General features: G+C 44.7%; 1 protein-coding gene across 4 annotated transcripts in view; it reads right to left on the bottom strand.

Annotated features, from left to right (window-relative positions):
* RUNX1T1 (RUNX1 partner transcriptional co-repressor 1) overlaps positions 1 to 20,122 on the bottom strand; it is a 118,657-nt gene extending 98,535 nt beyond the window's left edge. Inside the window, exon 1 of one of the 4 annotated variants that reach the window (XM_054167189.1) lies at positions 19,306 to 20,122. Coding sequence is in view for 1 of the 4 variants with exons in the window: in XM_054167191.1 (XP_054023166.1) it covers positions 19,306 to 19,333 (28 nt within the window). In the remaining 3 variants the exon portion in view is untranslated. Of the gene's footprint in view, positions 1 to 12,045; positions 12,169 to 17,654; positions 17,796 to 19,305 lie in introns of those variants that run through there. The other 3 variants (XM_054167191.1, XM_054167192.1, XM_054167193.1) reach the window with 3 other exon arrangements.
* Between the last annotated feature and the right edge of the window lie 971 nt (positions 20,123 to 21,093).

The raw sequence follows: 21,093 nt of genomic DNA, 5'->3' as shown, positions 1-21,093 counted from the left end.
GGCATTTGTAAAATAACCTCCAAAATGTGGGTTTGACTCTCCAACTTGGGTGTAATAACCATTTTTCTAACAACATTTTTTACTTTGTATGAAATTCTTGAGCTGTCACCATGTTCTTATATAAGCAACACCTTGACCTCTCAGTTGTGTCCTCTCCTGAATCATGTGGTTTCCAATTGTGCAGATGTTTGCATAACACATTTCCATAGATGTGTACAACAGTCCCTAAACTGTTGGTATTTTTTGATCTGGTCTTTATGACCATAAACTCACACCCCTACCAAAGCTGAACAACCCCTCACTGACCAAGTGGCTCCATCGATTACACTGGGATCATTTAAACCTGAAGTTTTCTACCAAGTGACGATAGCACAATCTGCTTGAAATATGGACTTACAGTGGAACATTAAACGAACATCACATTTTGGATTCAGAATTGCACCCAGCAGCCATCTGTAAAGATCTATTCATGTTTTGCTAAATTCGACTAATTTGACCACTAGAAATAATTATGATCAAATATGCTAAATGATGTAGAGACGACCTCTGGGGGTCCCTTCCAACCCAAACCATTCCGTGGTTCTGTGTAACGTAACAATTCAGTATGTGTGCCTGCTGCACAGCACACTCCTTTTTCATGGCTGGTAAAAGATGTTTAAACTTCTTACTGTAAAGAAGAAGGGAAAAAAATGTTCTGACTCAGAAAAAAATACAAACCAGTGCCCATCTGTCGGCTACAATGAAGACATCATTTCAACTTACTACTCTTTCCTTTGTTTCAGCCCCACGTTCATTTTCTCTACATGCCACATTCTCCAAAGTGATGGATGCATTCTGCTATACCCATTCCACGCTAATCTCCTTTTTTAAGTGCATTTTTGCCTCCTGAACTGTCAACTGCTGCTGTTGTTCGAATGCACGCGCAGGGTTGTCTAAAGCCTGAACTTCACTGCAAGCAGAATGCCTCAAACAATTTGTAGCCTTACAGGAGTGTTATAAAAAAGGATCAACATGTTGTATTACCATGGAAATTGTGAAAAACATACTTTCCCAAACAAATATTACTTTTTCTCAATGGTATGAAGTAATGAAAACCACATGTGTAAATCTGCGATCCGTGCAGTAGTTCAAGCTGCAGCTAATAGAAAATACAGAGAGTGAACTCTGCCATATAAAGGATTCTTGTTACAGAAATATAATGTGAAAACCAGATGCAGACAGAAAACCTTAATCACAGATGGGAATGTAATCACTGGCACACAGAATACTTTTTTGATCAATCTCAACCATATGAGAAATGTATTTATTTTCTAAGGAATGCAATAACTCGAGAGAGTCTTCTATTTGAATTCAGTTAACCTCATATTCACAGTGCTTTTATCTTATATGTGGAGAGAAGGAGCATATAACCCCAGCCAAGATTTTTAGAGGAGCCATTTGCCCTGGCAAGTAATTCTTGTATCAGCTTATCTTTCAAGGAATTAATAGGATGTAAAGACTACAAATATCAGGATCAGCCGCAAAAGAAATCAACCAGCACTGCACTTCCCAGTTACTGCCAGAAACCCCTTCATCACCTAAGCAGTTCTCTGGTTAAATTTTGTCCTTAATAGATGTTTCTTTAGAGATGCAGCATGCTGTTGTGCTACCTTCTGCAAGTCAGACCTGGAGTCCTACACCATAGGATACCCACAGAAAAGTTCAAAGCTAACTTAGCCTCAGGCTTCCTTCTAACTGCTGGAAGTCCCTGTGAGTACCCTCTACCCAACACAGCTTGGGGGTGGCAGGGGAAACAAAGGAGGCCATCCCACTGCAGCTATCCAGTTACATCAAGTGTCTAAAAGGCATTCTACCAACTACCCACAACAAGTTCACCATTGCTAGTGACACTTCTGCCCAACTTTTAGGAGACAGAAATACCTCAGCAGTAGCAAACTCCTCACGTAAAATATGGCAATTGCCATTAAAATCCAAAAATCAACGCAGGGCATCAATGTGCCGCCAACAAAACCTACTTACACTGGTGCAAGCATCCTCAAAGCGACCACACTCTTACAGCTCTTGGAACATTTACATTTGCCTAGATAAACTGTATACCTGCTGACTGAACAGGACTGGTATGTTAAATTGCAATATAGATTAAAAAAATAAATGAAAAAGGAAAAAAGGAAAGGAAATAAAAGAGAGCTGGGAAATAAAACTTCAGAAAGCTAAAGCATTCAGCGAATGCTCCAGGCCCCTGGGTAGCAGCACAGGTAGTTTGCCTCCCAACAGTCTCAGATCCCTGCTGTACCCTCCACCTGGAAGTACCCACTCTACCCAAGAATACCACAGCTCTTTACACAGCACTGCCTGCCACGGTGACTTTGTGAAGGTACCCCAAAGCTGGTATTCATTTATTTTAATAGTACTAAATACCATAAAGCACAGTCTCAAGCTGCACCACAGGAAGTTTAGGCTGGAGGTGAGGAGAAAGTTCTTCACAGAGAGAGTCATTCGTCATTGCAATGTGCTGCCCAGGGAGGTGGTGGAGTCACCATCCCTGGAGGTGTTCAAGAGGGGATTGGATGTGGCACTTGGTGCCATGGTCTAGTCATGAGGTCTATGGTGACAGGTTGAACTCGATGATCTTTGAGGTCTCTTCCAACCTTGGTGATACTGTGATACAATGATTTGGTAGCTGTTACACTGGAGGGGAGGGAGGGTGACAAAGCCTTTGATGGGCACAGGGTGGGCAGATTCTCCCTTAGAGCCTTTATGCCCCATTACCATCATCCAGTTTTAGTATATGCAGTAAGAAGAGAGTCTCTTGGGTACCCTACCCAAAGAGTCCAGCAACAGCTCAGCACAGGTGTTTATCAGATGCATTCTGCTGAAATTCCTCTAAAAGTGCTTCCTTAATTGAATGCCTGTGTGCTAGGGGAAATTTGAAGTCAACTACTTGCTTTTTCCTTCCCGTGTTAACAACTAGCAAACTATTTGATGAAAATACTTTCATTCCACCACTGCAACAGAAGCTTTTTTAAACCATCTTGTCTCTTCTGCCATTTAATTTTCCATTTCTGAGACTCCAGCATCAGTAGTGCAGAAGTCACCATTTAACACTAAAGTAAAACAGGCTGGATATGCTTGTCATACTTCTAAACAAGCGTGCCTAGATTAATAATAAACTCTGGCCAGATATAGAAATTTGCATATTTTTTTTCCATATAGCAGCATCATCATGTGTGTAGGGTGCTAAAAACAGGAGTGAAATCTTCCAGCTGTAAAACAGTTCCATGTGACAAAACAGAGAGGGATCCTGAAAACTCCTGCTTCATGTCATGTGTGAGTGTGTGTGTCTCTGCCTTTTTTCCCCCTTCTCATCTGTGAGAGTCTGTCCCTAGAGGACAAGAGAAGAGAGAACCAATTATATCCAGAGGTTGGTTTCTCCAAAATGAAGGCATCTGTTCCATGCCAACGACTTCCACATGGAAGAAAAACACAACTTTGAAGGCATCTGCGTTTATGGTTGACAGTCGCAGATCTTAGGGTCTACTGTAATTGCCCAGCTGCAAACATGATTTGGATGCTGCTGTTGTCAGCTGATCTCCTTGCACTGAAAAGAGGAGAGCTTAAATAGCAAATAGCTGGATAAAAATCCAAGATATTCTTCCACAACGCTGACACCTTTTCCCTTCTGAAGGGAAACTGCAAAGTGGTTTTTTTAAAACAGACATTTTAGGAAATATTCCACTTTAAAATGTTACACTTTAAATAACATGCAGGCCCAAGTACAAGGTACTCATTATTTTTTAGCGTTTCAGGCTGGTATTTTTGCAAGAGTGATTCAGAAAGCAGCATGATTCACCGGCCACATAATCCTGCAGCCCACCTTATTTAGGCAAGTAGCCCCAGCAAAACCAAGAACACACCTGAGCAGTTCAGTATTTTCGTCCAAAATGCACATGGCAGACAAATAATTAGCATGATATTTCTTTCTCAGATCACACCATATCCAACTTGAGTCGATACATTCCAAAAGACACTTAAAGAACTATCGGTGGTAGTTGAAAACTTGGCTTACAGCGTGGGCTGTGACACGTGCAGCGAGGTAACTGCGCAATGAGGGAGCTGGGGCTGTTTAGCCTGGAGAAGAGGAGGCTCAGGGGAGACCTCCTTGCTCTCTACAATTACCTGAGAGATGCTGTAGCCAGGTGGGGATTGGTCTCTTCTCCCGGGCAACCAGCACCAGAACAAGAGGACACAGTCTCAAGCTGTGCAGGGGGAAGTTTAGCCTTGATCTTAGAAAGAAGTTCTTCACAGAAAGAGAGATTGGCCATTGGAATGGGCAGCCCAGGGAGGGGTGGGGTCATCATCCCTGGAGGTGTTTAAGAAAAGCCTGGATGCGGCACTTAGTACCATGGTTCAGTTGATTAGATAGGGTTGGGTGATCAGTTGGACTTGATCTTGGGAGGTCTCTTCCAACTTGGTTTATTCTGTAATTCTGTAAGGCTGTGTACCCTCTCTGTGAAAAAAATCAACCAGTCAGTCAAGAAGCTGCTCATCCAAAGTAGGAAGACCCTGACTGATCTTCTAAAGCACAGCAATGAGTGCCATGTAGGGTTGGGACTAGGGGTGGTGCAGTTGCAACAAAGACAATTAAAACCCAACTGGCCCTAAGCAGGAAATGCATTTACATTTCTTATCCTTCATTCACCAGCTAGAAGTGGATCATAATTTCCTAGACATTGTCAGGTTTTGTAGTTTTTCTCACCTAGCACTTTCAGCAATAGCTTGAAAGAGACACTCTATGTTAGGAAAATACCTTTTAGTTTTTGTTTGACTGGTTTTGTTTGCTTCATAAAATTATTTTGTTATTCTGCTGGATTCCAGCTACAATCCTAAACACACTTTGCAGCAGTGGCATTCAGCCCTTCCAACCAGGTAGCCACAGAGCTTGAGAAGCACGGGAAGATTCCTACACAGTTTCCCTTGCCTGCCACATGCCTCACGCTATTATGAACGCATGAAGTAGTGAACCTGGGGGGACACAGTAGGCCTGACATTTCCTGACCACGTCTAAATTGCCTCCAGGAAGGACAAGAGTTGGGAGCGAGGACAATTAGCACAGCCACCTGCTTCCTGTGACCTCCTGGGGAGCAGACACCGACACTGATGACTTGCTCTGGCAGTGTCACTGAGGTCCCGTCCATGCTTCTCTTCCCAGAGAAGCTATGGGATAATAAAAACAATAGCAACCCATAATAGCTCTGTAAGAGAAGGTGACATTTAGGCCTGGTCTTCAAAACAAGACAGAAAGATGGAAAGACAGACAGAAAGAAAGACGGAAAGATGGAAAGAGAAAGAGAGAAAGATGGAAAGGACGAAAGGAGGAAAGGGAGAAAAGGGGAAAGGGGGGTAGGGGGAAAGAAAGAGAACAGAAGAAAAAGTTACCATCAAAATCTTTCCATGTGAAGTGGATGGGACAAGCAAATCTCAAAATGTAAAAGGGAAATTTTATGTTGATTCACTCTTTACTGTAGCTGTCATTTACTAGAGCTGGTCATTTCCCTGGAAAATTTTGGAGCTGGCAGCTGGCTTAAACACAAGTTTAACACAGCTCTTGGGATACAGAAGTTGAGAATCCCAGCCCCATGGCCTCAATAGAAAGCTCTGAGAGTATTGTTAACAGAAGGAATAGACTTTGTCTCTCCTTTATATGGAAGTCTTGCCAGGTAAGTCTGTCATTTACAACTAGAAGAGCATGACTTACTCCATGTTCAGACCTGAGCTAGCTCACTTAACCTTACATGAGGTAATGTCACTAGAGCTGCATCAGGATCCAAGTCTCAGAATCAATCCAACCAAGTACAGCTAGGATCACAGAAGTGAGACAGGTGCACAAAAATCCTCAAGATCCAGATCCTCATGCTGGTGTTTAGACAAGAGAAACACCACTTTCAATAAGAAATGGGCACGTGAATACCACGGAAGACCTGAGCTGCTGTACTTTCATCCAGTGGTGACCCATGGAGTTGCATTAATTTATCATGATGCACAAAACACACAGAACATTCAGAAACCAAGCTAGGCTACTCAGATCAGCACCATGGTCTCCTTGCTCATCTGCAGCAGCTTGAATACAGGTTGCAGGATGCTTTTCCAGCATTAAGTGGTTTGCCAACAAGCTTTAAAAATAATAAATAGTACAGTCATGAAACAGCTTTTGCTTAATGGTTCCTAGAACTCAGTGACTTCAATCATTAAACCCCTTTCTATAACACTAGCCTTAAATACTTCTAGCACTGCCACCATTAAAATAAAATAAAAAATCAGCCTGGCACTGCCATCCATTGAAAGCACACCCACAGGTGCCATTATCCCTAAATTTCTTGGCAGGCTTCTCTGGCACCACTATGCTTTAATGGCTCTGGCAACAAACCCCACCTGGATGCCACTGAAAGCACTCCTTTGGAGCACTCTTCCCAAATACCCTTTGCAGCAGCATCATTCTGTCTCCTTTGTTGCATCCTAATCATCTTGTTTTCTGGCAATAGTCTCATCCTCTCTGTCAAAGCCTGAGCCGCTCTGGGGCAGTTCTCTTCCTGAACTTGTCTAACATGTGTGATTCAAAGTTGGGGTGAATTTTCCAAGAGGATTTCAGGACAGTATCTTTGCTGCTCAAGCTGGGTGTTCATTCACATCCCAGCTTTAAAATTCATTGTATTACATCCCAGTAACACACATGCCCAAACCAATAGGAAAGCAAAGCACAAGTACACAACCCTAGATAATCTGATGCTTCATAACAGACATTGGTAAACCTTGGGACTACCAGAAGGCCTACACAAATTCACTCAACATGCCACCAAACTGGTCCTGACAGCATGAAGAATCAGTATCTTGATACAGATGTTACAGAAGTGAAAGAAACAAAATACAGAGAATGTAATCTGGAAAACAAATAATTATGGGAAAAGGTGAAGAAGTTTTGGGGATGGGATTGTGGTTTTGTTTTTTCCCCCAAGCTATTTAAAATGACACCTGGGCTACAAGCAAAAGGGGCACCTGCATAGTCATCAGCAGTCATCAAAAAATGCAGCCAGCAGGTCTCCAAATAAAAGGAACCACAACAGAAAATGGCTACTGATAATGACTACTACTTATGCAAATTGTGCATTAACATCCAGCAAGGCAGCCACACAGAAGCCTCCCAGAGCTACAGCAGTAACTACGGTCTTGCACAGTTTGTAAAGGTCACGCAACTGTTTCCCCAGACACTCACCAAAATTCCTGCTTTTCACTCACTGCACCAACACAGCTTTTCATAAATAGTATCTATTTTATGATCTGCCACTCTGTGCAGATTAATTCCACTCCACTAGGTGGAGTCTTCTGTCTTTCCAGACTGCAACCTAATTTCCCAAAGAATCCATTATTATCCTCCATGAAATTTGGGTATTTATTTTTATTGCAAGCACTATCCTCTACCTGTCTTGATGGACAGAGACATTGCAATGAACCAAACACCTTCTTGAAATGACTGGAAAAGATCACGAACTATCCCATGGAGATCCTGTATCAGCAGGTTGCAATCTGGGATCGTTCAGGAATAGCATTGCTGTGCAGTGCTATACAAATCGACTGCACTTTTACTATAACTGATTTCAGTAAATAACTCTGACTGGAAAAAAGGCAGGTCGCCATACTGCACATGCCCCAAGGCCACATGTAAACAAACCCAAGTTGCTGAGCTTCTTTTAAACTCTCCATGTGCATTCAGAAACATTTGCAGTATCTTGGATGCCCTTCTTTCCCAGGCATCCCAAAATGTGTTACAGAAAATGAGAGGGAACAGTTAAGAATCCCCTTCCATATTCAGATTTCCATTCACAACCACTGGAGTTAAATATAGCAGGTATTCAATAGGAACAGCAAAATACCATCCCCCCCACCAAAATAAAATTAAATTAAATAAGAAATAAATAAATAAATAAAAGCCCATGGCCAAAGCAGAAACTCCCTCAGTTTAACAACTCTCCAGGTAGACAGCATCACAGTACTTCCACTAACATGCTACCACAATGCATTTCCTTGGCAGTATCTGTGATCAGAAAGCGCCATGCAAGCATCAAGCACTAACAGGAGGCTCCTCAAGGCTCTCACATCCCCGGGTCAGGCGAGGTAGGACTCCCCAGCACAGCTCCTGCTGTTGGCAGCTCTCACAAGCTATTTAAGGCTACAGACATTTTGCCCCCGTCGGCCGTGGGTTTGGTAATATTTACTTCTCCTACATATGTCTAGAACTATGTATACGTCCCACAGAAGGTGAGGTTTAACAGGGTTAGCTTTGTTGGGGAAAAGAAGGTTTTGAGGAAAGGAAACAACGTTCATGTTTAGAAGATTTGAATCTAGTGACTGTCACAGGATGTAAACAATTTTCTGGGGAGGGAGGCTTTTTGTTATGTTTCAGGAGTGCAGACTTTCGGATAAAATCTGTATAAATAATCATCCCTCTGCCAGTCAACATCAATTCACGCACGTGCGCATACGGGTATGTTTAGAAACAGAAACTCGGAAGTTGACGTGCCACAGACTCCTACTCAACCTACCAAACGCATGCATCTCACACCAAATCCATCCTGCATTTAAATTTCACTTTAGTGAACTTTAATTATTTCTGATATGTAGATCTTTTTGGAGGAAAATCCCCCTTAGGGGGGGTCAAAAGCTTTATAAAGCCAATTGCAAAACCAAACAGAAGCATCAGCAAGGTCCTTTCCCATGCAGACACCTGCCAAAAAATAACTCAGTTCCTGACTACTAGATCAGGACCCATTCTGGTATTGAAATCAGGCAATTCTCTCTGTTGAGATACGTAAGTAAAACCTCCTTTTATCCTGCATGTTTACTCATCTTATGTACACAAGGCTCTATAGATACAACAGCAAATCATCATTTCTTCATTTACATCCTTATGTATAAAATTTGAACAAACACATCCCCTTTTCACTAGATATTTTTTAATTAAAAAGCAATATTGTTATTTTTTCTGGAGATGGTTCTGATAGAATGTTTATGCTCTACCAATGCTGTGCTTGCCAGGTTCATAAAAACTCACTCGGATTTAGCAGCCCTACAGCACAGAGTGTTTTTGTATATACATGTTCAAGCCTGGTTTAATCCTGCCATTTGCCACAGAAAAAGTTACTCAAAAAGCCCCATTCACTAAAATCTCCTTGATGAGCCTAAACTTGAGATCTGCAGGTATCACAGGGATGAAAGGAGCCAAATGTTCTGTCACACTGCACATCCTCTGCTTTGCACAAGGTCCTCACTAGTAGGTAGAGCTGTACTGTTGCAATGGGGAAGCAGTCACTCCTCATTTTAAGCTCCAATCATGCTTTATTAATAAAATAGAAGTACAAGTTTAATCCATTTACCAACACAGTGACATTCAGCTACCCTGTGCCACTTTCACAGTCCAAACAGATATGGTCCTAATTGCATAATGCCATTTTATCTGCTGAAGATAAAAGTGCCGATAAACAAAACTGCACATCAGGCAGGAGATTTTTCAGAATCGTTGTTTTTTGGGGGTTTTTGTTGTGCCTTTTTTTTTTTTTTTTTAAATAACCCACTTGCATTAACAAAAGATTGCAATGGCTTCCAAATTATAGGGTGTTATTTTTAGTGGAAGTAGTTCAATATTCATATTGGAGCAGATGTAGCAGTTTAACAAAACAGCTCTTCAAATCCTGCACAAATTGAAAACAGGAAAACTGATTGCATTTTCTCTTATCACTTTCCTTTTCTGAATTGACACTTTTGGCCTTCTGAAAATTTACACATGGCTTTCATCTCAACAGCACCTGCTGATCAAACAGAAACCTAACCATTTTCATGAAAATGGTATAAAGGACTAGTTTTCTTTTTACCATCTTAAAGGGCATCAGCAGTCCACTCGATGGCAACAATTGCTGAGTAGATGGCACACTCAGAACACATTTTATATTTTCATTACACTCACTTTTAAAAATTAGTTAAATCACTAGTGGCTCTTTCATATTAGCTCTTTGTCTGCCTTAAATTAATTTCAATCTCCATCTCTGCCTAACCCTGATGAGTTTCATTCTACAGTCAGCTAGAATTTAAAGAAGATCTGAAAGCCTTTGAAATAAGAAGACACATTGTACATTCTGCAGCCAGGGGGTCTTCTTTATTTATACATTTATATGCAGTCATATAAATTCATATATACAATTATACATAGACACACATATCGCAGAGATATTTCTTTCTACGGTGCTTATACTAAGGAAGAACGTGTGTGTGTGTGTATGTACCACTTTGCTATAGTCTCACTGCACTGAAATCTCTCAGCATTGTCAATGGAGCATGCTGAAGGGGGAGAGATTAAAAATGCATTTATTTAAAGTTATTTGTTTTCTTTGCAGTCTTCAGACTGAGAGAAGGTTTAGCAGGTGCTTTAGAACTTGGGCTCAAGATCAGGCTGAGATGCTGCCACTGGCAAACATCACAAGCATGCAAACAGCACAATCAGAGGTCCTTGGGCTCCCGCAAAAGTTTACGGTATCATGTATATAAAATATGAAACATAAGTACCTTGTTATCCTGTCAGCTTCTGAGCCCGTAAACTCTGAAGCACAGCAGCAGGTAACAAGGACCATCTTCCCTTGTACATAATTCTGGGTGTAATTAAAGACACTCCTGAAGCCCGCTATGTGTCAGCTTCTTAACTGATAGAGCCCTAACCCTTCTGAAGTACTATGCTGCCATCCATTACCATTCTGCTTCAGTGATAAGGTAACCTGAAGGCAGAGATGACATACAGTAATACATGTGCCACTCCAGACAGTTGGTTCGTGAATTTCAGTGTTTCATCATGCTCACTGAGGCAATCGCAAACCTGAAATGTCAATATGTTCAGTCAATGGAAGTAAAATAATGGGGCTCTATTGTCTTACCCTATCGATCTGGTGCTGTCAACAAGAATACATGCCCCCCTGGCTTTAAACAAATTTTAATTAGGCTTTCAGTTACCAGCTCATATCTATATATCCATCTGTGCAAACACCTGACAACCTGAAACTGCGATATAAATATTTCAAACTTTTAAATATATTTGAAAGGTGGTTGCTCAGCGCCGCTTTGAGATACGCTCGCTGATAAAGCGCTCTGCTGAAGCGGCGTGCGTGCACACGCTTAGCATGCTAGTCACCTAGGGTCTTCAGCTGGTGAGGACTGGGAAAAAATCACCATCAAAAGAAAGAAAAAAAAAAAAAACCAAACCAGACAAAACCCCACACACAAACACATAACCAAAACAAACCAAAATAAATTAAAAAAAGAAAAAGGGGGTAGGGGGAGGTAATTCTTCCTAAAACCGCTGCCATCCTCCACGGGGATGCTGGAAGCCAGGAGCCTCCACTGAAACCACGCCGACACTGACAAGAGGGTGCCCGCACGCCGGGACCTGACAGCCCGCTCCTGTCAGCACCCGAGACGGGAAAGCCTGGCTTGTGGGAAGGCGAACCGCCACGCCAAGCCCGGCTCAGCCAGAAGAATTCCGTGCTTCACCTTGGCCCCAGCCGCCACTCCGCTCGGCTCTCCCGCCCCCTCTGCTCCTCTTCCTCCCGTCCCGCGGAACACCCGGACAAGTCGCTCTCCTCCGCCCGCCACTGCGTTTAAAGCAGGGTCCCCTCGGGAACCTATTGTTCTCCGGCCGCCTCCTCCGTCCCCACGGCGAGCCCGGCGGGCGAGCCCCTCCCTGCTCCCCCCGGCGCGGCCCGGGGGCGGGGGCAGGCAGCGCCCAGGCCGCGCCGCCCCACGCACAACAAAAGGCAGATCCCCTCTCCCTGCCAGCTAATCTCTGCCTGTAAATCCCCCGCCCGCTACGTGGGGCAGATAAGAGGTTACATCTTCACTTCTCCCTGCTCCTATCGACTGGTACAGCGCCTAGGGAGCCGGGCGACGAGGGGCGGCGAGAAGCGTCCCCCCTCCTGCCTGCCTGCCTCTCCCCGAACCGCGGGTGGAGATTACCTTCCGGCGGAGGCAGGGAGGGAGGCGCCGGCGCGGCCCGGGCTTTGTGCGCCTTACACGCCTCGCAGCTTATCTGCGGCGCAAGGACGGCACATCGCGCCTCCGTGGCCCCGCCGGCGCCGGGGGAGCGGGCCGGCGGTGTGCATCGGGGCGATTACGGTATCAGCGCGGCCCAGACGGAGGCCGGAGGATGCACGGTGGGTGTGAAGGAGTGGGGCTGGGGCGGCGCGGCGGGGCCCGGGGTCCCTGGAGAGGCCGCGCCCGGCATGAGGAGAGGCGCCACCTCCGCGCCGCCCACCGGGTGAGAAGGCGGCGGCTCCCTGCGTGCCCTGCTCTATGCTTCTGCCTTGAACAGGTAGACGTCTCCGCTGGCTCCGGCCCTGAAAGTTGCTCCGAAACGTCTCCGGGACAAAGACCCTTTCAGAGACCCAGGGGAACGCGGCGCTGGCTCTCCAGGGTTCCCTCACCTGAACGCACCTCCCCTTCCACAGACCATACCTGCATCCCCCACAGAACACGGTGGCTCCTGGCCCAGAAAGTTCCTGGCTCAGAAATTTCCTGGTCCAGCATGGTCAAGAGATGGACAAGCTCTAGGTCAGGCCAAGGCCTGACCTAATCCGACCCACTCAGCCTTGCCAATGGCAGACGAGTCTACATGCTGCTGTTACATGCAGTGGCATCATTCACTACAGGTTGAAACATCAGCCAGACTAGGTGCCTACACTTAACAGTTCAGCTTTTGAGAAAACAGAGGGTTTGTTTTGATGGGATTCATCACAGAGACTAGATTATCATGAGGTATAGGGAGGGGAGGCAGCAAAGCAGCCCAGCCTGCCTACCATGACCACAGCCAGCCAGCGGAATGGCTACACCAGCACTGGGTTGCCAAGTGAACTCTCTGCTCTCAGCTGTTAAAGTTTTTTAAATGTCTCTCCTTAGGAATCAACATTTATTTGTTAAGGAAGCATTCCCATTGCACAGCTGCAGAGGAGCACCAGGAAAGCTACTATGAGGACAATGACAGCATGCTGCACTGAGGCAGGCATTGTTTGGCTCAGAATTCCCTCCAAAATCACTTGTCCAAGATAGCAGTTTTTTTCCACAAGAAAAGAAATAAAGGGAATTTGACACATAACACAAAGTGAAAACCAGAACCTAGATGGGGGAAGGGTGTGTGTGTGAAAATCGTGTCACCGCAATGAATGTCAGATAAAAAGGGGTCTGTCACAAATCCTCCACTAATCCAATAATGTGAAAACCTCTTGGTATCACTGAGACATAGCACAAGGTAATTTATTGTTATTATTATTATTCTTTTTCAGAAACCACTCTATATGTTTAGCCTTAGAACAAGACAGCAATTTGGCGAATTTTTTTAAGCACAAAACCAAGGCTTTGGGGTTTTTTTATTAAAGCAAACTGATTTTCACATGTCAAATTTACTATGCATTCCTCAGCCAGTATTTTTACCCTGAAGAAGAACCACTTCTCCCTCTCCACTTCCTCACAGTTGTCAGTTGTGTGACAACCATATTTAGAGGTAATCAGACAGGTCATATTACAAAAGTTAGTCGACTCACTTGAAACCTTAGCCCACCCCCACCCCCACCCCTAAACTTAATGGTATGTTCTATGCATTTCTAAAGAAAAGTGTCTTTAATTCATTCAACCTGCAAGGCACCACAGAGCTCTCTCTGCTGCATACGCTCCTTCAGAATACTATGTACAAATGAGACATTGCTCTTTATATTTTGTGTTACAGATGGGGTTTTTTCCCCCTTGAAATAGATACTTATCATTTCGTGAACTAATTTATGATCCATCAGATTCTCATCTCGCAGAGCCACCACCATGTGTGTCTTGTGTCTGTGTTGGCCATTCCCACAAGCAGTTTTAACTGCTCGTATCACGATTCTCTAAAGCAAAACTAATCCAGGATGCTTCCTAATGTAAATGGTTTGCTGCAAAAACACTCAAGATTTTCAAATAAATCAATGTGTGTTAATAAAATAAATACAATCGGAGTATAAACGTGGAACAGAAGTGGCGTTCCATAAGCACAGCTGTCTCAAAGTCCAAGCTGCAGGCTAGAAATCTTAATTTCAACTGACTCTCTCTTAATAATGGGTTACCTTCCTATAAAGCGTGAAGTCCATCTGCCCCAGGCAGATAAGTTTTGAAGCATTAAAACAGATAAAAATCTAACATTTTCTTTCTTGCATTGAATATGTGAATTCTAGTGTGCTATAATGTGAGAATTCCAACATATGACCATTATGGCATAATACCTCATCGCTCAGCTTGTCATTACTTCACTTGTAATTCTTATGTTAATTATGTTCATAATTACTGTAAACAGATGTGGTAGAAATTCATGTGACCTTTTACTGCAGAATGCATTTTGCACTCTTTCCACTTTTTTTTTTTTCCCCCCTTACCAACACAGTGTTAAACCAGAGAAACTACTTGTGACACATCCTGCACGTACGTGTGTACACATTTAACCAGGAACCACTTCTACCTAATAATATTTCAGCCAAGGGACCACCTTGACATGAAAGTAGCGATGGTAACCAAGATGTTTACCCTGAAACATACCCCTAAAAGACTGTGCTTACAGTGAACCTTTTTGACTAAGCCTAGCTAAAGCCACCACTGAAGCCTAGGACTTAAATGGAGCACTGCATTTTTATTCAGCACCTTTGTTAATGTAGCAGGATCCTGCTTTACAACTGCAAGTACATGACAGCCATACAGCAATTTATTTTACTCACAGCCCGACCATCACTGTCTGTACACAAAACACATTTACAATAAAATCACTATGGATTTCATTAAGAGAAAGCCTACTCGAATTTCATTTCTTTGGACCTAATCTATAATTAGTGTGGACAGACAGGTGCAAACCCTTCTCCTCTACAGATGGCTACTGGAAATGGTGCAAAATAGCTCCTTCTGTTTAAACAACACACAGATAACCTGCTCTGCTCTTATCACTTACAATTACCTCCATTATACTGAACTAATGTTTACTTTAATAAAATGTCCACTGTTCTCTAAATGCTATTTAGAAACTTTCATATCAATGGCAGGAAAAAGGGGAAAAAAAAGGAAGATGGAAGTCAATGTCTTTCAGATGAAAATAATTCTTTGGTGGAAAACAAAAAAGCCTTTTAAAGGGACTTTGATTTTACATCTGCTGAGCATTTTTCTTTATCCACAAAACCACACAGTATACTATTTCCTGATGTCTTTATGCTACCATATAGTAATCAAGTTTATAGTAAATAAGAACACAACAACTATGATTTTAAAGCGGTTCTTTCCAAAGGAACATCTATGTTGAAAACCAAGACTCTTTACATTAGAAGTTCAGTTTTGAAACTAACTCATATAGGTCCTTCACGTGAAAGAAGGTGAAGAAAATGTAATCTGGAAGCCAATGCTTTAAGAATACACTCCCACTACTTATGCTAAAATCAGTGTCAGTTTGAACCTTTATAAATATTGTAGATTTCTATTAAGGGCTGCATGAAAAAAGAGCTGTCTGCTACTGACTACAGGGATCAAAGTTTTCTTAATGTATTCATTAATCATTTTCTTTTTACATTTCTGTAGCCAAGCCATGAGAATAACCCCTTCACAACACAAAAGTCACGTTTTATTTCAGCTGATAAGGCTTCATGATCTCTGCATGCAACTTAAATTTCTACAGAACAAAGAACCAAGCTCTTCTCCCTAGCCCCCCCAATCCAAAGTATCTGAAGCTCTGGCAATAGCAACATACTAATATCCTTATTCAATTAGCCAAAGATTTAATGGTAATGGACTGTGGCAAGTGGATTTGAAAGATGAAAATGACAATTGTACGTAAGCCCTTTCTCCCATCAACCCCAAAGCAGATGCCCGTTTCACCCAAAGTGTCTGTCAACGAGGAGTTTGCAGTCTGCACAGTACCTCAGTGAAGTGAGCTTCGCATTCAACGCCTGTCGTCTGAAGTTCATTTCAGAGAAGTGAGAAACAGGATTTGACAGGGAAGAATGTCCTGAACCGACTAGCCACTGGCCAGCACTCCAGGTGGAGCTATTTTTCTCCCCATTATTCTATAAACAATACTTCCAGTATAAAACTCCATGTGCACACAGGCACACAGAGTGTTAAGCGTATACAGATGAGAGACACCGTGTGATGTTTTACTGGTCCATTATTTGGGCACGAAACGAGTTAACATTAAGGTGGTCAAAAATGGTAGAAGGCAACGTTTTACTTAAAAAGATTTTGGAAACTATTTAAAAGCTCAAAGCCTTTGAAGAAAAACAACTTGTGCAGCAGTTGCCAGGAAGCAGTGACCTAACACTGCTGTCTGCATTCCATTACAAACAGAATGGTTCTTGTCTCCTACAGCATGTTCAACCCAGCCGCTCACCCTCCTGCAAACGCGGGGCCGAAGGAAGAAGTCCTGCCATCATCTCCTGTACGCCTCCGCCTGGCTCCAGTTTGCCAGAGATATCAACAGATTTAAGGGTGGGTTGGGTTATTGGTGGGGTCTGGGGTTTTCTTGTGCTGCTGCATGGTTGAGCTTCCCATGACAGCAAAGAAAAATGGCTCATAAATTGAAAGTGCAGGCAGTTATACTAAGGGTCCAGATAGGATAAAACTGACGTTAGAAAAGTTGCCAATTATCAAATAAAGTGTAACTTCCTAATTAAAATCCTCTACAGCTAGTCTCACACCTAAGAAAGCCTTTAAAGCCAGCTCCATATTTTCACATATTTTCGTACCATTACGAATAAGCCATAGTCAGATCTTTACTGTTTTTTCCTACCGACGAGGAGCCACAGAACCACCTAATGTTAAAACCAGGGTGTATAAACAAGATAGACTAACTTTTTTAACATTCAGCAGAGCTGAAGGAAATTCCCTGATCATACTGGATTTCCTAAGGAAATCAGCCCAGAACAAACTGGATGAGGTTTTCAGACTTCTCATGGAAAGGTCAAGCATCAGCTTTAATAACCACTAGAAACCAGTTTCAATCCTCTCGGCTATCCGAATTCACTAAACCGTTAACAGAAAAGCAGAACAGAAAACCTGGACAATAGAATCCAAGTCTAAAAATGTCTTTCACGCCTCAAACTACCGTTAACAAAGTTGCTTATTTAAACTTTCCATCGCATCTGTCAGGATGCAGAAATGGAGAAGGAAATGTAAGGCTACAAGAGCATAATTAAATAAATTATATTCGCCCTTAGCCCTAACATATTGTGTTTACAAATACAATAATTATGTTTCTAGCTACATGTCAAAAGAAAATATTTTCCAAGTCCTTCAAAAAGCATGCAAAGCATTACTGTAAGTAGGAAGTAAGTCAAAACAGATTAGTAGACCAAAAATGGGGAAGAGGAGGGGGGAGGGAAAAAAAAAATCCTGCTTTGGTCAGCAACTCGGACCACCATCAGGGGATAAATCAATTTGCAGCAGCTGTGGACAGCCATTTAAGTCTGGGGCCTGAACAGATTAATTAGGGGAAGCGATGTTAAAAGTTAAAGGGGTCAGCGTTACATTAAGCACACGAATATTTGCTGGAGGAAACGCCTGGCTGTACATACCAAGACTCAGAAGACATCCTTCTAGTCCGTCAGGGCTATGCCTATAGCCAAACGTTTGGCACTTGCAGTGTTCCCACGGACAGCACGGCAGCTCCCGCTGCCTGCGTTTGAGAGGTCCATGCCTCTCTTTGCCCAGCCCCTGCTATGCCATGCCTATGCCCGTCACCGCGTCCTGCTCTGCCTGCAAAGGCGAGCCCGCAGCTGTGCACAACGCACCGTGCAAGTGCACCTTGGAGACGTTCCGACAGCGTCAAGACAGACGCGTCCAGCCTTGCTGCGCTTGGCAGGGGGAAGGCGAGCAGCTGCGGAAGGAAGGCAGGCTGGCTGCCGCGGGCTGAGCCGCTCTGGGCCGCGCCGAGCGACCTGCGGGCAGCAGCTGCCGGCTCCAAAGACGGCACTGCCAGGAGCCTGCGCGACAGCTCCTGCCCTTGCTGTGACTCAGGGCAGGGCAGAGGTACCAGGGGGTGACTGGCAGAGCCTGCTGCGTGCAGATCCGCAGACCCGCCGCTACTCCACCAAAGAAACCCAAGGGGCTTCCAGGCGGCCCTTCCCCACCCCGGCGGTGGCGGGGAGCTCCGGGCTGCGGCCGGGCAGGGCGGTCCTGTGGCGCCGAGCTCTGGCTGCGATTCGGGGCAAGCGGCGGGGGCTGCCCCAGCGCCTCTTACCTTCGCCCTCCCTTCCCTTCAACTCAGTGAAGTGCAGGAAATCACATTTTAGCCCTGGTTGGAGCAAGAGCAGTTTGAGAGCTGCGTCCTTAGTTACTTTCAGTTTCTCATCAATATTTGGGAGAGCAAGGGACAGTAACAGCTCTATAAATTAACTCCTCCATAAATTAACGTGTCATGGAGTCACCAGTGCTCCTGCTAGGGTGGCAAGTCCATCCCTAACCTAAACCAAATTTTAGCCCAATCTCTCAACTTCGGCACTAACAAAAGGACTTGAACTAGCCAAAAGTCAACGGCTCGTCCGAATGGCCGGGAGTGTGGTTTTCATCCTTCCAATCTCTCTTATCGATGATGAATTTATGGAATCAAACCACTCAGCTCAGCTTGGCGAGCTGACACAATTACACTGTAGGGCAGTTTTGGAAATATAATTCCTAACGTTCCCAGTCTTTTCAGGAAACAAGGTACTTGCACGATCGCGGTGCAGCTCAAGACGATGTGCACCGCCTGAAATATTTCTTGCAAAGCAGCCTGAAGTGATGTTGCCAATGCTACATCATAATCCGATGAAACAAAACGAAAATCCCACCAGAAATATTTCACACACTCCGACTCACGTTGGCTAGCTGTGATCTAGGGAGGAGGGAGGAAGAAGGGAAAAAAACAGGCAAGTCCTAAATCCGGCAGAAACCCAACGGTATAAAAAATACGTGCTTGGGAGGGTTGTTTTCTGCAACACCAGGTTATTTGGTTTCTGGGCTCTCGAGAAATATTCGGGGCGCGAATCTGCGAGGCGGGGAGAGCGGGTCAAGAGCTCCACGCAGAGCTAACCTCTCCCGGCAGCCCCGCTCCGTCGGGCTCGGTTAAAGCCACGGGAGCCGCTCGGAGCCAGGCGAGCCCTACGGGAGAGAAGGAAGGGGAATGGAAAAGGGACTCGATCTCCTCCCGCCCCAGCGCGCCCTGCCCTGTCCGCGCCCCGTACTCACACTGCAATGGACCGGAGATTCCCACCATTCGCCACGGGCTGCGAGCTGCAAATAAAAGTTCCCGTCCTGCTCGGGGGAGAGCCGGCAGCCCAGGCTGCTGGAGGGGCGAGGGGGTGGGAAGGGGGAGAGCAGCGCAGCGCGGCTTCCCTTCCCAGTCCAGATGATCCACGTCCACAAAAGTCAAAACGAGCTGAGGAGAAACTCCAGCTGCTCTTCCCCCTCCTCCTCTCTCTCTCTCTCGCTTTTTTTTTTTTTTTTTTTTTTTTTTTAAAGGAGGATCAGCTCAAGAGAGACTACTGGTTCCAGGGGAAAGGACAAGAACCAAAAATAAAGCAAAGTCTCCAAGTCGAGATAGTTAATGCCCAGGTCCTTCTCCGTGTTGCTGCCGCCGCAAGACAACCGTGCTGTGGAGCGCAGGGAGCGGCCGCTGTCAGTGGCGGGGTCTCTGCGTGTCTCCGGGCATCCAGCGCATAGCTCTGCCCCCGGCGAAGCCGTGCCGCGCCGGTGCTGTACCGAGCCGAGCCGAGCCGAGCCGAACGAGGCCGCGCCGCTGCGCCCGGCTCCCCCGCTAGCAGGCAGCGCGCGCGGCAGGCAGCATACTGCCAGCAGCCGGCCCGGCCTCGCTACCCAGGTGCAGGGGGGGAGGGCTTAAAGCAGTGGGAGGTGATAGAGGTAGGAGACATCTGTGTCGTGAGGGGGTTAGTGGGGGTCAAGTATATGTTAACAATAGGCGAGCGCGGTCCCTCTCGGGCAGCCTGCCTACTCTTTCTTTCTTTCGCTGGCTTTTACTGGGTGGACATCTAACTTGCTCCCTAATGATGCCTCCCCGGCTTTAAGAGTCCAGACTGCCCTGCAGTAACCCAAGACAAACACTTTCTCTAGCCATCTGGAGAGCTCCTGGCTGCTCTGCCTGTGTCTCATCACTGTGTGAAGAGACAGCAGTGCTAGAAATCAAGCCACTCTCAGATCTACTCTCTAATCCCCTTCTGTTAGCTGATTTCCAGTCAGACTGTTTGCTTTTGCATTAGATAATAGCCTTAGAGAAAACAATTATAATTTTCTTTTTTCCCTTTGCTTCCCCCCCTCCCCCTTTCTAAAGTACAATATCAAGGAGGGCAGCCTTTTTTTTTTCCCCTCTTTTTTTTTTTTTCCTTTATTTAAAAAAAATATATACATATAGTCTTTCATGGCTTGCAGGATCCAGATGCAATTTCACACTTTCCTGGAAGGGGATTCTGGATTCTTCTGAAAGCAGCTACATGATCGCAACTGCAGTGAAAATTAATTACTATCATCTACAATTAATAGAAGCATGCCACCGTTTGACTTGGTGTTTCGTTACATAATCATGTCGGTAGGCATCCATACATTTTCCGAGTCACCAGTTACTCCCCTCTATGTTTTTCAGAGAACATTATTGTCAGTCATGCAACCTACAGCAAACCAGAACTCCTGCTGTCATGTTGACACTATATAAAGAAGGCATCTCCACCAGAAAAAAAAAATCAGAGCACCCCTCCCCCCCTCCCAAAATACATATCAACTTCATAGATTGAGTGAAAAAGTGGTGTGGTTTGGTTTGGGGTTTTTTTCAGGCTGCAGATAATGGCTTGGAACTATCAGAGCTGGCTGGGCATTTAGCTTCATTTTTTTCCACATGTCAGATGTTAAGTAAAAGAGTGAGCACAGAACAGAACTTCTAATCAAGCTGCAGTCTTTGTTGCTCCACATATGTGTGCACATGCACCCGCACACGCTATAGGCCTGATCTTGCAAATTTACAAATGC

This window comes from Dryobates pubescens, chromosome 14 (genome assembly GCF_014839835.1).
Source record: "Dryobates pubescens isolate bDryPub1 chromosome 14, bDryPub1.pri, whole genome shotgun sequence".
Classification (NCBI taxonomy): domain Eukaryota; kingdom Metazoa; phylum Chordata; class Aves; order Piciformes; family Picidae; genus Dryobates; species Dryobates pubescens.
This window is presented reverse-complemented; position numbering and strand designations above follow the sequence as displayed.